Source organism: Carcharodon carcharias, chromosome 8 (assembly GCF_017639515.1).
Source record: "Carcharodon carcharias isolate sCarCar2 chromosome 8, sCarCar2.pri, whole genome shotgun sequence".
In the NCBI taxonomy this organism is placed as follows: domain Eukaryota; kingdom Metazoa; phylum Chordata; class Chondrichthyes; order Lamniformes; family Lamnidae; genus Carcharodon; species Carcharodon carcharias.
In genome coordinates, this window is record NC_054474.1 from 151,334,427 (window position 1) to 151,352,092 (window position 17,666).

Consider the following 17,666-nt stretch of genomic DNA (forward strand, 5'->3'; position numbering starts at 1 on the left):
ACAATGGTAACCAGCTGGATGGTGAGTGATTATGCTTCAGGCATTATTATCACAACTATCTATTTATATAGCACCTTAAATGAAGTAAAACATCCCAAGGCACTTCACATGGGCATAAATCAGACAAAATCTGACAAGACACAAAAAGATATTAGGATAGATGACTTGAAAGCTTGATCAAAGAAGTAGGTTTTAAGGAGAGCCTTAAAGGAGGGAAAGGAGATTTAGGGAGGGAATTCCAGAGTTCATGACCTCAACAGCTGTATGTACAGCTGGCAGTGGTGATACAATTAAAATCAGGGGTTGGGAGGGGGGGGTGGATGCTCAAGAAGTCAGAATTGGAGGAGCGCAGAGATTTTGGAGGGTTGTAGTGCTGGAAGAGGTGACAGAGAATAGGGAGGGATTTGAACACCCTACGAATTTTAAATTCCTGGCATCACTAGGCAGGGAGCCAGTGTAGTACAGAGGATAATGGGTGAATGGGACAGTGCTGGTTAGATTATTTTTTTTCCCCCCAATCCAAAAATTGCCTTTTAGGAAAAGGCAGCACACAACAGGAGGGGTAACTCTTTCGAGTACAAACACGTTTCCATCTGTTCCTATTCAGATGAAGTTACATTGTTTCATAGTTTGCCATTGTGAGATTTGAACTTTTGATCTCAGGGTTACAAGCCCAGTACCATAACCACTTGGCTATTTAGGCCAAGCCAACAGGAGGGGTAACTCTTTCGAGTACAAACATGTTTCCATCTGTTTTTCAGATGAAGTTACATTGTTTTGCCAGTGTGAGATTTGAACTCTTAATCTTGGGGTTACAAACCCAGTACCATATCCACTTGGCTATTTAGGCCAAGCCCCAACAGGAGGGGTAACTCTTTTGAGTACAAACATGTTTCTATCTGTTTTTTCAGATGAAGTTACATTGTTTCATAGTTTGCCATTGTGAGATTTGAACTCTTGATCTTGGGGTTACAAGCTCAGTACCATAACCACTTGGCTATTTAGGCCAAGCCCCCCAACAGGAGGGGTAACTCTTTCGAGTACAAACACGTTTCCATCTGTTTCAGATGAAGTTACATTGTTTGCCATGGTGAGATTTGAACTTTTGATACTCTTTCGAGTACAAACCTGTTTCCATCTGTTTCAGATGAAGTCACATTGTTCCATAGTTTGCCATTGTGAGATTTGAACACTTGATCTGGGGGTTACAAACCCAATACCATAACCACTTGGCTATTTAGGCCAAGCTTAAAGTTATAGTGTTTCATAGTTTGCCATTGTGAGATTTGAACTCTTGCTCTTGGGGTTACAAACCCAGTACCATAACCACTTGGCTATTTATGGGCAGCAGAGTATCCAGGGTATTAATGAGGTGTTAATTATAGCATGAAGATACACAGGTGAAAGGCATTGTTTAATTAAGGATCTAAAGCACTTATAAAGAGAGACTGTTGAGACACGGGTAATGCTGCATTCTGTAAATAAACCAATTATCAAGAAAGTATTAGTGTCTAGTCTCATACTTCAAAAACTGGCTTGAGATAAAATTAACACAGGGCATGGTCTGTTTTTTTCAGTATTGGGGGAGGGATGGGAGGATAGAAATTATTTAGTTGTATCTAGTCCTGAGCACTTTGGTATGTTGTTAATAATAATGTTACATTACAATGAAAGTCTAAGGGTTTTATCCTCTTCCACTTGTCTGTTCTATACATGTCAATCTTTGCACAAGATTGAGTTTTAAAGCTTTAGTTTTGGTTCTACGGTTTAGATGATGCCATATTCTTTCTCTAGGGCACAACGGCGGAATGGTTTACAATCCCTGAATCATGATTTTAGTCATAATCTGGTGTCATCCTTATTTTCGACCATCATTTGGATCATTCTGATTACAAGAAATATAATAAATAGAATGTTCACTATAGACAATGATAAAGTAATGCTGAAATTGAATGGCTGTCTCTCTTAAGGTTGTCCAAGTCCTTTGCTCCCAATCAGAGGTGGACTGGCTTTCCTGAAAGGATGAGGACTTCTTTGAGTTTGTCATGGAGAAGTGTGGCGAGCTGAGAACCCCAATAATACTCCACTTTGGAACCATTCATGGCTCTGCCCCGGACTGAGCTAATCCTCAAATACTCCAGCCACATTCTGGGCTAAGGTGGAACCAACACACACCCCAGTCCTCTGGGGCCTGGAGCTGCAAGGTGTTAGGTTGAGTGAAACTGGGGCCAGATGGGGTCAGAGTAGATCCCCCCAGCATTGTGAGATTTGATAGTGTGAGCATTACTGTTGGTGAAATATCTTTGTGAGTTGAACTTGACTGGTGTCTCAGCTGTGGCTCAATTGGCAGCACTCTCGCCTCTGAGTCGCATGGTTCTGGGTTTAAGTCCCACTCCAGGGCTTGAGTGCAAAAATCAAGGCTGACACTCCAGCGCAGTACTGAGTGCTGCATTGTCGAAGGTGCTGTCTTTGAAATGAGATGTTAAACCAAGGTCCTATCTGCCTGTTCGGGTGGATGTAAAAGATCCCATGGAACTATTTTGAAGAAGAGCAGGGGAGTTCTCCCCGGTGTCCTGAAGGTAATATTTATCCCTCAATCAATATCACACTGCTGTTTGTGTGGGAGCTTGCTGTGCGTAAATTGGCTGCCATGTTTCCCACATTACAACACTTCAAAATGTACTTCCATTGGCTGTGAAGCATTTTGAGACGTTTCGTGGTCATGAAAAACGCTATGTAAATGCAAGTCTTTTTTGTATCTACACAAGTAGCATATCCTATGAAAGATAGGTATCTACATGTGGTATAAATGTCAGTATTCACCTCATATGGAGAGAATTTACTCTGTATCTATTACATCAATCTTATTTTTTTAGTAATGTTTATTCTTGCCCCTTTCCCAATTCTAGAGGTGTTTAAAATGTTGAAAGGATTCAGTACAGCGGATGCAGCGAAACTATTTCCTCTAGGTGTGGGGACACCAGAATGAGGGCACATAGTCTTAAAATTATTACCAGGCCATTTGGGAGGGAAATCAGAAAACATTTCTTCATAGAAAGGGAACTGAAACTCTCTTCCCCAAAAGGTTCTAGGTCAACCACAGCTTCAAGTCCGAGATCAAGAAGATTTTTGTTTGGTGAAGGCGTCACGAAATATAGAGCACAGGTGGCTAAAATGGAGCTGAGGTACAGAGCAGGCCCAAGAGGCTGAATGGCCTACTCCTGTTGCTATGGCACCTGGGTGCTGGTAACCTTCCAGTCCCTCACTCAACCTAGTTAGGCAGGGATCAAATCTGCCACCTTCCTAGTATGGGATTCAAGCTAGATGTCAGATAAATTAGGATTGTTATCTTGCTTGACCCTTATCTACATTATTTTACATTCAGTGCAGGTTTTATTTGATTCAATCGGCTGGCACAGAGGTTTCAAGGGCAGTTTTATCTCCTCCCATTTAACCTCCTTAAGTAACACCAAATTGTGAGCATTTCAATACAGACTTCATCTCTTAGAAAATTAGTTTGCAAAATACAGGCCAAAAGTGCAATGTTATTTTACTTTAGAGGGGTTTAAGAACATTTGATTTGCATTCAGTATTAATGTCCTTACCTCAGAGACTTACAGAAAACTTGATTAGAAAGGACTTTAGTGTTTCCCTGCCAATTTGCTATTAAGATGCATGTGTGCTTAACTTAAAATATACTTCACCTTCCATTACTAACAAAGAGGCAGGGTGCTCTCAGTAGGGTCACCAGCTGTGATTAAATATATTCCTGGAAGTCTCATCACATGACTTGCCCCTACTCTCCAACCATTAGTTGGCCAACACATCCACCCTTGTGACGCACGACCTTCCTACACCAATTGGAAAGCAAAACGACTCATTACCCAATTGGATGATGCTTGACTGTCAGCCAAACAGCCCTTTTCTCTCATTTTCAATGTTTTTATATCTGGTAAAGAGAAAAGCTCAAAGAAAATGACAAAAAAAACCCAATCTTTTTTAATGTCCCTCTGATTTTTCTCCAGTTGTTGCACACAGCGGTGTCCTGAAGATTGATCTTTAATTCCTAGAGACTTCAGACCAATCCAGGAAAGTTAGCAACCCTAACTGTCAGGGATGCTAAGCAATTGCACTTGTAACCTTGCAGATCATTGAGGACCTGATAGAATCCAAGACCAGCCAGTAACTAGCACAAAGCAAGGTTAATAAATCCAAAAGAAATTTCTTTACCCAGAGAGTGGTAAGAATGTGGAACTGACTACCACAAGGAGGAGCTGAAGTGAGTAGCACGGGGCATTTAAGGAGAAGCTGGATAAACATAGTAACCTTCAAAAGGGGATGGGATAAATACTTCAAAAGAAGTAAAATTTGCAGGATTTTGAGGAAAGAGCAGGGAAATGTGACTATTTGGATTGCTCTACAAATGAGTGGCACAGGCATGATGGGCCTCTTTCTGGCTGCAGCTTTCTATGATTCTATATGTTTCAATGAGGGAGAAAGAAATAGAAGAATATGTTGATGACGAGAGCTGTACGGAGGCCTGAGTGGAGCATGGACCAAATGGGCTGAATGGCCTGTTTCACTGCTGGTACAATCTATGCAAATCTGTTATTGATCAGAACTCATTAAAACATGAGAAAAAATATCAATGGAAGAGAAAAGGCCATTGAGCCCACCTAACTCATTCTTCTCATACCTAAACGGCCCGATTCATTTTGTACTCCCTTCACATCTCACTGCCTACACTGGTTAAATATTGACATTTTCCAGACTGTGATTGATAGTTTTTTGTAGACCTAATCAAATGGAAGAACTGGCCTGAGGGGCAGAATGGCCTACTTCTGTTTCTATGTTCCAATGGTAGATCAATCCAAAAAATTCACTAACCTAAATCGATGACATTCCTGCTGTTTGTGCTATGTAAAATGTGGACTTGCCTTATTGCACAGTGACTTACAGTCCTCATTGAGCTACCCATCACCTTCCCAGTGATAAAGCTTCAAACCTTCCTCATAGCTTGCTTTGTTTGCTTTGGGATAATTCCTGCTCTCTATTACACTCTCTTGAATGCACAAAATTCTCTTTTCATAGTTATTTTATATTCTTATCATGTCTGTCAGGCATGGCTCAATGGGTAGCAATCACACCTCAGTCAAAGTTGTAAGTAAGTCCCACTCAAAAAGACTTAAGCAAGCAAATCAAGGCTGACACTCCCAGTGCCAGTACAGAGGGAGTGCTGCATTGTCTGAGGTGTCATCTTTCAGCTGAAACATTAAATCAAGTCCTTTCAAATGGACATAAAAGACCTGATAAAAACAAAAAACTGCGGATGCTGGAAATCCAAAACAAAAACAGAATTACCTGGAAAAACTCAGCAGGTCTGGCAGCATCGGCGGAGAAGAAAAGAGTTGACGTTTCGAGTCCTTGGGCACTAGAGAACTCAATGTCAGGACTCGAAACTTCAACTCTTTTCTTCTCCGCCGGTGCTGCCAGACCTGCTGAGTTTTTCCAGGTAATTCTGTTTTTGTTTTGTTATGAAAGAGCTGATGGCCGCTATCTCAAAGAGGAGCCGGGGAGTTCTCCCCAGTGTCCTGGCCAATATTTACCCCTCAATCAACATCACAGAAAACAGATTATCTGGTCATTATCATGTTGTTTGTGGGAGTTTGCTGTGTGCAATTTGGCTGCTGTGTTTCCTACATCACCGGTTCTCAAACTCGGATCCTCAAACTTTGAGACTTTCCAAGAAATCTGCAAGATAACGTGCGATGGTGCAGATTGGTCTCACACTTGCCCATTGTTTCAACTTCCAACTCCTGCTTGACCGGCACAGCCGAGAGCTTGGGCACTGGAGAACTCAACGTCAGGTCCTAGGCCTTGGAGCAACTTGCTCAACAAGACACCAGTAAGCAATCGCCAAGCGGACACTGTGGCTGTGGTAGCTCTGGAAATGGACAGGGATCAGATTACCAAGCCTCTTACTAACTGAGAAACGAGAGAGAGGCAAAAGATCCCAGGGACACTGGGTAAGGGATTTGCAGGGTTGGGGGAGGAGTTGCCTTGTTCAGGGCCTGGAAGCCAAACTTTTTTTGCTGAATATGGCAGCTGGGCCTGTGAAAGGAGCTGGACTAAAGCTGTGTGTCCTGTTATTGGTGGTGGCCCAATCGTAGAGATGCTGCATACCAGACTGTGTACAAATTGAGGGGAGATGGTGGCATAGTGGTAATGTCACTGGACTAGTAATCCAGAGGGCCATGCTAATGTCTGAGCACGTGGGCTCAAATCCTACCACAGCAACTGATGAAATTTATATTCAGTGAATTAATCTGAAATATAAAGCTAATATTAATAATGGTGACCATGAAACTATCATCGATTGTTGTAAAAACCCATCTGGTTCACTAATGAATTAACGAAGGAAATCTGTCACCCTTACCTGATCTGGCCTGCGTGTGACTCCAGACCCAGAGCAAAGTGGTTGACTCTTAACTGCCCTCTGAAATGGCCTAGCAAGCCACTTAGTTAAAGGGCAATTAAAGATGGGTAACAAATGCTGGGCTTGCCAGTGACACCCACATGCCATAAAAGAGAAAAGAAAAACACTCCAGTGCAGACAGGGAGGGAAAAGACCCTGAAAGAGTTAGTAGCTGTGCAGTGAAGAAGTGGAGGCTGGAAGGTTACACTGGAAATACAGGAGGGTTATACTGGAAATTGTGCCAGCAATTACCAAGAGGAACCACTGAGCTTCCAGTTGGACAATAAATGCCTTTGCCAGCAATTCCCACATCCCAAAGACAAATTAATAAAATAAATCCCACATCCAGAGAGGAGTTGTGTGGTGAAGTATTCAGGTATGCTGCTGAACCTGTAGGATTATCTTCCAGCTGAAGGGAAAAGAAAAGATTTCACAATCACTAATCACATCGATGTTCACTATACTATGCGGCCTGACATTTCAGACAGGTCCCTTTAACAGGGCATCAATAAACTTTAATTCAGCAATGTAAAGGTGCAATTAGATTCTGGTTTAATTTAAATGGCGGGGGTGGGGGGGGAGTCACTGATTATTAATCTATTTGAAAAGGGGTCCTTCAACCAAAAATGTTTAAGAACCACTGTCTAAATTACAACAGTGACTACAAATCAAGAAATATTTAATTGGCTGTAAAGCCTTTTGGGACATCTTGATGTCGTGCTATATAAATGTGCATTTTTTATCTTATCTTTTCGAGTGTGGTGTGCACAATTGTGAAGACTAGTCCAAGTGTGGTCTGCCCAGTGTGTTATAAAGACCCCTCCCGCAGCCCCCCCCCCCCCCACCCCTCCAACTAATATCACACATTATATCCCAACAATCAATCTTTGAATTCTTCTGCCATGTCTTGTTTGAAGTGTTGGGTTTCATGTAACTCCCAAGTCCCTGTGCTAATTCTGTTCCCTTCTCTATTTTCTCTTCTCTGCTTGTCAACATTACTTCGGATTTGGCAATATCATATTCCGTGATATTATGTTCCATAATTGATCTGGTTACGTATCATATTGAAGTTTGAGAGATGATCTGATCGAGGTGTTTAAAATGTTAGAATGATTGGAAAGGATTGATACAGAGAAACCATATCCTCTGGCGTGGGAAGTCAAGTACAAGATTAAAATTCGAGCTCAGCTGTTTTAAGAGTGAAATCAGGAAGCACTTTTCCCACACAACGGAAATCTGGAATTCTCTTCCCAAGGAGGCTGTGCACACTTTCAAAGACTGCGGTTGTTAGATTGTCATTGGGGAAGGCTGTCAAGGGATATGGAGCAAAGATGGATAAACTGAGTTGAGGTACAAATCAGCCATGATCTAACTGAATGGCAGGGCAAGCTCGAGGGGATTGAATGGCCTACTCCTGCTATGATCTGCATACAAATCGTTTAAGTAAACAAATAACAGAGATCCAAATGTTGAACTCGACAATACAGCAGCCTCTCCTTCATTCCACCTTCTACCCAGCTTCTGGTCGCATGTATTTAATTTTGTCAGTTTTTCATTTGGTATCCTGTCCAAATCAACTAAATCACACGGAATTTAACTATCCAGTTTATTAGGAACATTCCTATCATCCATTGCCTCTTGTTCCATCCTATCCTTTGAGGACAATTACTGGCCTTGCCTGCGACACTCACATCCCAAGAATGAGTTTAAAAAAAGGGTAGATACTGGTGAAGCTTATTTAGACTCGCCATTCAGAATTGCCTTTGCCTCTACAGAATAGCAGCATCATTGTTAGTCTGTCACGTCCGTGTTTAACCATTTGGCAGGAGAATCCTCGGAGAGAATATGGTATATTTCCAACAAATATCTCAGACAGATGCCCAGCCAATATCAGACCATGATGGATGGGTTGCCTTACAGCATCATACACAGCATTGATGATCCCTCCATTTATATCATTCTTCTCTAGTCACATCATGGTTTTATCATAGAATCTGACAGCACAGAAGGAGGCCATTTGGCCCATCATACCTGTGATGGCTCTTTGAAAGAGCTATCCAATCTGTCCCACTCCCCCTACTCTTTTCCCCATAGCCTGATAATTTTTTCCTTTTCAAATATTTATCCAACACCCTTTTGAAAGTTACAATTCCTTAGAATTTAGAAACATAGAAAATAGGAGCAGGAATAGATCATTCGGCCCTTCGAGCCTGTTCTGTCATTCAGTATGATCGTGGCTAATCCTCTACCTCAAAGCTGTACTTCTGTGCACCCCCCCCCCCCCCCCCCCCCCTCCCAATACCCTTTTACACCTTTAGAGTCTAGAAATCTATCTGTTTCCTTCTTTACATGTTCAGTGACTTGGCCTCCATGGCCCTCTGTGCTAGAGAATTCCACAGGTTCACCACCCTCTGACTGAAGATGTTTCTCCTCAAACAAATCCTAAATGGCCTACCCCATATCCTGAGACTGTGACCCCTTGTTCTAGATCTCCCAGCCAGAGGAAACATCATTCCTGCATCCAGTCTGTCCATCTCTGTCAGAATTTTATACGTTTCAATAAGATCCCATCTCATTCTTCTAAACTCCAGTGAATACAGGCCTAGTCAATCCAATCACTCCTCATATGACGATCCTGCCATCCCAGGAATCAGTCTAGTAAACCTTCGCTGCACTCCCTACAGCACAGAAACAGGCCATTCAGCCCAGCTGGTCTGAGCCATTTCCCACCCTTTTTCATCTCACCCAATCAGTCTATCCTTCTATTATTTTCTCCCTCATGTGTTTATCCAGCTTCTCTTTAAATGCATCTATACTATTCACCTCAACCACTCCCTGTGGGCGTGAGTTTCACATTCCCACTGCCCTGGGTAAAGAAGTTTCTCCTGAATTCCCAATTGGATTTATTCATGACTATCGCATATTGATGGCCTCTAGTTTTGAATCTGTTTCTGCCACCCACTCAAAAAGTGTGTTCCAGATCATCATAACTCGCTGTGTAAAAACGTTCTCGTCATCTGCCCTCTGGTTCTTTTGCCAATTGTTTTAGATCTGTATCCTGTGGTAACTGATCCTCCTATCAGTGGAAACTGGTTTTTTATTTACCCTTTCAAAACCATTTCATAATTTAAAACTTGAGGATTAAATCTTTACACAAAGTGAGTTATAATCTTGCAATTTTGATGTTAATAAATTAGCCTGAGATTACTCATCACTTGTATCATTATAGTTATTTGATTTGATAACTGTGGTGTTAGGATTTGTGGGAATGACATTTAATCCCCTGGTGTTTAGCAAGTGCCCCTTTCAAAGCATTAACTTTGTGTTCATCACATGTTGACTTCGATGCTGCAGAATGCTAACGCTTTACAGTAATCATGTTAGGTACTAAGGGCAAGGACAGGTTTGATGTTAATGGCCAATATCCTCTCACCATTTTCTCCCATGCCACCTCTCATTTCCTGAATTAAAATTCTTTTGTCCAACAGCCATGAAACAGCCCACGCTTCCTTTGTGTGATATTTTTAGAGACACCCAACTGACAGTGGCCAACACTTGGGGTAGATTTAAACTTTCCGCCCATATAAGCTGTGGTTCAGTGAGTAACACTTTCTCACCTCTGAGTCAGAAGGTCGTGATTTTGAGTCCCACTCCAGAGACTTGAGTACAACATCTAGGCTAACACTTGCAGTGTAGTACTGAGGGAGTGTTGCACCGTCAGAGGTGCTGACTTTCGGATGATCAGCCGATCGACCCGCTTGCTCTCTCAAGTGGATATAAAAAACCCCATTTGGTACAATTCGAAGAAGAGCAGACGAGTTCTCCCTGGTGTCCTGATCAATATTTATCCTTCAAGTAGCATCACTAAAACCAGATTACTGGTCATTAGCACAAGTTTGTGGGAGCTTGCTGTGCCCAAAGTGATTACTGCATTTCCTACATTATAACAGTGACCACACTTAAGAAGTAATTGTAAATCACTTTGTGATGTCTTGATGACATGAAAGAAGCTATATAAATGCAAGTTCATTCTTTACAGTACTGAGGGAATGCTACACTGTCTTTCAATTGAGACATTAACCTGATACAAGTTCAGTGGCTGGAAAAGATCCTGCCCTATTTGAAAAACAGGGAGTTTTTTATTCTTTCATGGAACGTAGGCATTCCTGCCCAGGCCAAAATTTGTTGCCCATCCCTGATTGCCCTTGAACTGAGTGACTTGCTCAGCCATTTCAGAGGGCAGTTAAGAGTCAACCACACCACTGTAGGTCTGGAGTCACATGTAGGCCAGACCAGGTAAGGATGGCAGATTTCCTTCTCTAAAGGGCATTAGTGAACCAGGTGGGTTTTTACAACAATGGTCACTAGCTTTTTACTTCAGATTTATGAGCTGAATTTAAATTCCACCAGCTGCCGTGATGGGATTTGAACCTGTGTCCCCAGTATATTAGCCTGCACCTCTGGATTACTAGTCTAGTGACATTACCTTACGCCACCATCTCCCCCACCCACCCCCCAGAATCATGGTCAAAATTTATTCTCTCACAACGCCTCCAGAAGCTGATTAATTGGTTGTGGCGTGCAAATAAGCTGGCCCATTTGCCGCAAAACAACTGCATTTCAAAAAACATTGGCTGTAAAGCACATTGAGAGGTCCTGAGGACAGGAAGAGTGCTGGAGAAATAAAACTTAGTTTTGCTAGGATCCTGGGAATTTTGAAGTCAGGAAAGTGCAGTCCTGGAACTGAACTCATTCCGCAGAGGGAGTCAGCTGGACAATAACAGAATGCTGATGTGGATGGGGTTGATTGACCAATATAGAACTGGGGGTTAAGGCACTCCGAGACCTCTGAATCTGTCTGACATTTTTTGAATCCAAAATTTCCCCCCCTCACCTCCTGCCCCAGTTATAACTTTATAATGTTACTGCAATGAGTGGTTGGGGTAGGGGCTGTCACATGTTTGTTGCCAAGTGGAGCTTGTTTTTCTACCTTATTTCAGAGCAGATCTGGGTGGAGTTGGGTCCTTCACAAAGCAGGAAGCCTATGTCAAACAGTACGCTCACTGCACTTTGCCCCTCTCTGCATCACAAAGTGAGGAAGTGCTGTGTCAGGAGCTTGCTATCTGATCAGATCCTGAGTTGATGTGGCTATAGGTGACACCTCTGCTATCGAGTCAAGTTTCTAACCCAGCAGAGATATTAAATTGCATTCTACAGCCAGCCTCCAGTGTCTCTATAACCTTTTTTGTGATATGGAGACCAGAACTATATACAGTTACTCCAAGTGTTGTCGAACCAAGGTCCGATACAAGTTGAACATAACTTCCCTGCTTTTTAATTCTCTTTCTCTAGAAATGAAACCCCAGTGTTTTGTTTGTTTTTCTCTGGCCTCATTTATCTGGGTCAGTATTTTGAGTGCCAGAGTATGACAGCAGTAAAGGCCAGTCCAAAATGTGGGGAAAAGATGTATATGATCAGGGGGAGTGGAGCTGGTCATTAGTGATCTAAATCAAGCTACACTACTTAAACAGGAACTGTAATGTGACTGTATATATTCACTGGTTATCCAGGGAACTATTACAACTATGTAACACAATTTTATTGAATTATTTCACAAAGTAATAGAAAAGGTAGATAAGGGAAATGCAGTAGATGCAATAAATTTAGATGCCCAAAAGGCCTTTGATCAGATACTACATGGTAGGTTCATGACTAAGATCAGAACATGACCTATGACCAGGAGACATGTCTCAGAATCTGCTTGAGGGGGAAACCAGAACAAGAAGCCATAAATGACAGAATCACAGAATTCTTAGGGTGCAGAAGGAGGCCATTTGGCCCATCGTGCCTGCACAGCTCTCTGAATGAGCAATTCCCTTGGTGCCACTCTCCCGGCTTCTCCCTGTAACCCTGCACATTCTCCCTTTTCAGATAACAGTCTAATTCCCTTTTGATTGAACCTGCCTCCACCACATTTACAGGCAGTGCATTCTAAACCTTACCACTCGCTTTGTGAGTGTAATAATAATATAAGGTAGTCATCAATAAATCCAGCTGGGAATTCAGGGGAAGTGTCTTCAGCCAGAGAGTGGTGAGAATGTGGAACTTGCTATCCCAAGGAGTAGTTGATGTATTTAAAGGAAAATTAGATAAACACATGAAGGTGAAAGGAATAGAAGGATACGCTAATGTTAGATAGAGAGGGAGGAGGCTTGCATGGCGCATAAACACCAGCACAGACTAATTGAGCTGAATGGCCTGTTTGTGCTGTAAATTCGATGTAAGACTATGTACTTCCACAAGAGCTGGACCGTGACTGTATCTATCATACTGTTTACACTGTATTGTGGCTGTACATAACACATTGTTAATACAGGGAATCTGTTGTGACAAATTCTGTTAGGTTACTCAGGGTTTTTGCCTGTGTATATCACACTGGTTATTCATGTGGCAAAAGGCTATGTATATAATGCAGTAAAAAATCTACTTTAATATGTATCCCAACAACTGGCACCCTATACAGTGAGGTGTAATCTAATCAAGTCAGTGCATACTCTACGTGATCATTAAGCAGGAATAGACTTTGAAAGTCACTATTTGCCTGAATTCTTTCATTAATTAAATCTTTATGTATTCATAAATCATTCAGAGTAACAGAAAAACAAGTCTATGGATGGGAAACTGGTTGATATAAGTTTGAGAATAGCAATGAAATTAGACACATTCCAACCAACTATCCTTTACACACTCACGCAAGTCAGTGGAGTGATCGAATAACATGATACTATAAAGAGAGCAGGGCCATACCTGCAAGCTCAGCGACCCTGTCCTGCTCTGGAGTGTATTAAACAGCACAGGCCAAGTTTAACGCAGCTACTGCCAGGGGGTCTGCCTCTGTCCGGACATTGAGATGCATTTTATTTAAGTTAATTTCTACCCTTTGATGCACAGTTAACAGTGGACAGAGATCTTTTGCTCTCCATGCTAGCCCTGATGTTGTCTGCACTCCCCGCCAATTGCCCCCTCCATCTCTCTCACACACACACACAAATAGACAGACATACGCTGACACACACACATACATACGCGCACACTGACGTGCGCACCCACTGACACACACCCATACAATCACACCTCGACACATACACTGACATGTGCATACACTGACACACGCACTAACTCACACTGACACAGGCACACCGACACACACACCCATACAATCACACTCTGGCACACATACCGACACACACACACACACACACTCTGACACATTGCACACTGACACACAGTGTAACACACACATGCACACACGCACATACTGACACCCAATGCACACATGGACGCACACACCAACGCACACACCGACACACACATACGATCATGCCCTGGCGCGCGCACGCACACACACACACACACATGCACTCACACACACACATGCACTCACACTGACACACGCACTCACACTGACACACGCACATACATAATCACACCGACACACACACACACATACAATCACGCCCTGGCGCGCGCGTGCGCGCACACACACACACACTCACACTGACACACGCACTCACACTGACATGCGCACATAAATAATCACACTGACACACACACACACACCGACACACACACCCATACAATCACACCCTGGCACACATACCGATATACACACACACTGACACATTGCACACTGACACACACGTATTGACACACAGACACACACTGTGACACACAGTGTAACACACACACAGAAACACACATACACTGACACACCAATGCACACATGCACTCACACTGACACACACACCCATATAGTCACACCCTGGCGCACACAAACCAATACACACACACACTGACACATGTACACCGACGCCGACACACACACACACCATGACACACAGTGTAACACACACACACTCTGACGCGCACACACTGGCGCATGCACTCACACTGTCACAGACACACATACTCACACTGACACACACACCCATACAATCACACCCTGGAGCACACACACACTCTGACACATGCACACCGACACACACACACAGTGTAACACACAGACTCGCATACACTGACCCACCATTGCACACACTGACACACACACTCTGACACACACATTGACACATGCACTCACACTGACACAAGCACGCACTCACACTGACACACACACCCATACAGTCACACCCTGGAACCCACACCAATACACACACACACTCTGACACATGCACACTGACACACACCGACACACACTGTGGCACACAGTGAAACACACACACACAAACCCACACACACTGTGACATACACACACTGACACATGCACACACACCGACACAGACACACACATACACTGACACACACACCCATACAATCACACCCTGGCACGTGCACGCGCACACACTGACACATGCACACCAACACATGCATACACACAGTGGCACACAGTGTAACACACATGCACACACTGACACACGCACTCACACTGACATACACACCCATATAGTCACACCCTGGAACACACAGAGATACACACACACTCTGACACATGCACTCACACTGACACACACCCATACAGTCACACCCTGGCGCACACACCGATACACAAACACACTCTGACACACACATACCGGCACACACACACCGTGACTAACAGTGTAACACACATACAAGAACTCGCAAGCACTGACACACCATCGCACACACTGACACATACACACACCGACACATGGATTCACACTGACACAACACACCCATACAATCATATCCTGGCATACATACCGATATATACATACACACACTCTGATGCATGCACACCAACACACACACACACCAACGCACAAATACTAACACACACCAACATACACCAGCACACACACACTGACACATACAATCATACCCCAGCACACTCACTCTGACACACACACACACCTATACAATCACACTCTGGCACACAACCAACACACTGACACACCCTGTCACGCAACCTGAGACAGACTCTCACCAATCCCCCCCCCCACAAACACACACACACACACACTCGCAGCCTGATACACACACTGACATGCACTCACATTGACACACACATACACGTAGGTCCTGCTGTGCCAGTTAGTCTCTGGTAGGGCCTGAGCTCCGTGCCAATCAAACCCCCCCCCCCCTACCCAGCCAATAACACACACAAACATGTATCCCCACTCTCACATACTCACATGCCCGCGTCTCCGTATGTGTTGTGAAATTCCATATAGTTACAGGCTTGAATCCAGCCGACCACCCAGGTCTCCGCCTTGAGGACGGGGGGCACACACACCCGGGCCGTAGCTCGGAAGTAAGGGGTCCGGTAGCGCAGCACAATGTCTGAGGTCTCATCAATGATGGTGGGGGTGCCGTCGATGGTGGCCGAGATCTCCTGCAGACAGATGGACTCGCGGCAGACCCTGGGCTTGCAAACCAGACTGTTAATGCAACCCATAGTACTTCGTAGGAGGACGAAGAGAGCGAGAGACAGGACCCCCAAAGTCACTAAGCGCAACATTGAGCTCAGCACTTAAGAGAACTCGGTCAAACTTGCAGCTGACTAATGTCCTTCCTGAGACCAGCTTTAAACCATTCATTGAATGACACATATATACTGCAAAAGAAGAGTAAAATTCCTCGAGTAGTCTGATAGTCCTGGAACCAACCCTTAAAACACAAACCGAAATAAATGGCAAATCTTCAACTTGTTTTCTTGTAAATTAAAATTTCTGCCTCGATTCTTTGAATTTGAATTGGAAAGGGGAGGGGAAAGTTGAGCAAATCCCAGCCTCTCTCTCCTTGCCCCCTCCTTGTGAAATCCCAGAGTGAGGGGCAAAATTAATTATTCTTGTCCAGGTAACACGGCTTCGAACTCTTGGTCCCACTCCACGATCGCTGGCGTGTAGCCTCCTCTGCGCCGGGTTCCCTCTCCCAAGCCATGTCCCAGAGAGATGCTGAGGGTTTTGAAGAGGGGCGAAATTGTCTGTTCCTCCCGGTGCCTTCAGCTCAGATGGCCAGGAGGAGGTGGGGGAGGAAGCGAGCTGCAAAAGCAGGTCGCGCAGGAACTGGTGTTTGTCTCGGTGTCAGTGTGTATGTGTGTCTTGGGGCTCTCTCGCCAACAGCCCGGAGGATACTGCTGCTTTTCTGTCTATCTCTCTCTCTCTCTTTGCTCCCACCCCCTCTGCGGTTGCTGACTATAGTCATCGGCCAGTCAGCCAGCTCCACACTGTCGCTGCCGCTCACAATACTTCACATTATTAGCCCCATCACAACACGGCGTTGTACTTGGGTCATTGCACACAGAGAGACGTACAAGTCCCTGAGCTCCACAGGGTTGCGGTCGGTTTCCAATCCAACCCGCATTATTAAAAATAAATAAATAAATAAATATTCAATCATATTTTTCTCACTCCCTCCATCCTCGACAGCCGTCCCGATCTGACATCGAATTAACTGACCTCCAGCACTTTTGCTGCCTTGCTTGAAGGTGATTTGAAATAGAATCTCTCTCTCTCCTGTGTGTATCACTGGGATACTTCATTCTTTATCTTCATTCAGGGCGATTTCCGGGCTCTAATCTTCGAGCATTGTGGGAGTTGTAGTTTTAATCTCTTCCCCACCTCTCCCTCGTCCTTTTTCACTTTGGTTTACTCTCTCTCTCACCTGCTGCCCCCCTCGGCAGGGTGCGAGGTGACTGACTGCCTCCCGGCTTCGATCCCAGTGAAATCAGCCCTGAATATGTTTCAAATTCTTCACCAGCCCCGCAATCCGGTGGGCTTCAAACTTTCTTATCCAGTCCAGCTGCGTGTTCCAAATCATTCGTCGCACCAGCACCCCCCCCCCCCACCCCACCCCCAGACCCACTGTAAATATCAACACTCTCCCCAAGGACCCCTGTAAATATGGAGACTCTCCCCCCACTGGAACCTCCTGTAAATATCGACACTCTCCCCAGGGATGCCCTGTAAATATCGACACTCTCCCCAAGGACCCCTGTAAATATCAACACTCTCCCCAAGGACTCCCTGTAAATATTGACACTCTCCCCAAGGACCCCTGTAAATATGGAGACTCTCCTACCACTGGAACCTCCTGTTAATATTGACACTCACCCCCCCATAGTGACTCCCTGTAAATATCAACATTCTCCCCAAGGACCCCTGTAAATATGGAG

General features: G+C 44.2%; 1 protein-coding gene across 1 annotated transcript in view; it reads right to left on the minus strand.

Moving 5' to 3' along the window:
• Window positions 1-16,870, minus strand: part of fam78ab (family with sequence similarity 78 member Ab) — a 35,458-nt gene extending 18,588 nt beyond the window's left edge. Inside the window, exon 1 of the mRNA XM_041194532.1 lies at window positions 15,685-16,870. Coding sequence (XP_041050466.1) covers window positions 15,685-16,010 — 326 coding nt within the window. The 5' untranslated portion in view covers window positions 16,011-16,870. The remainder of the gene's footprint in view (window positions 1-15,684) is intronic.
• Between the last annotated feature and the right edge of the window lie 796 nt (window positions 16,871-17,666).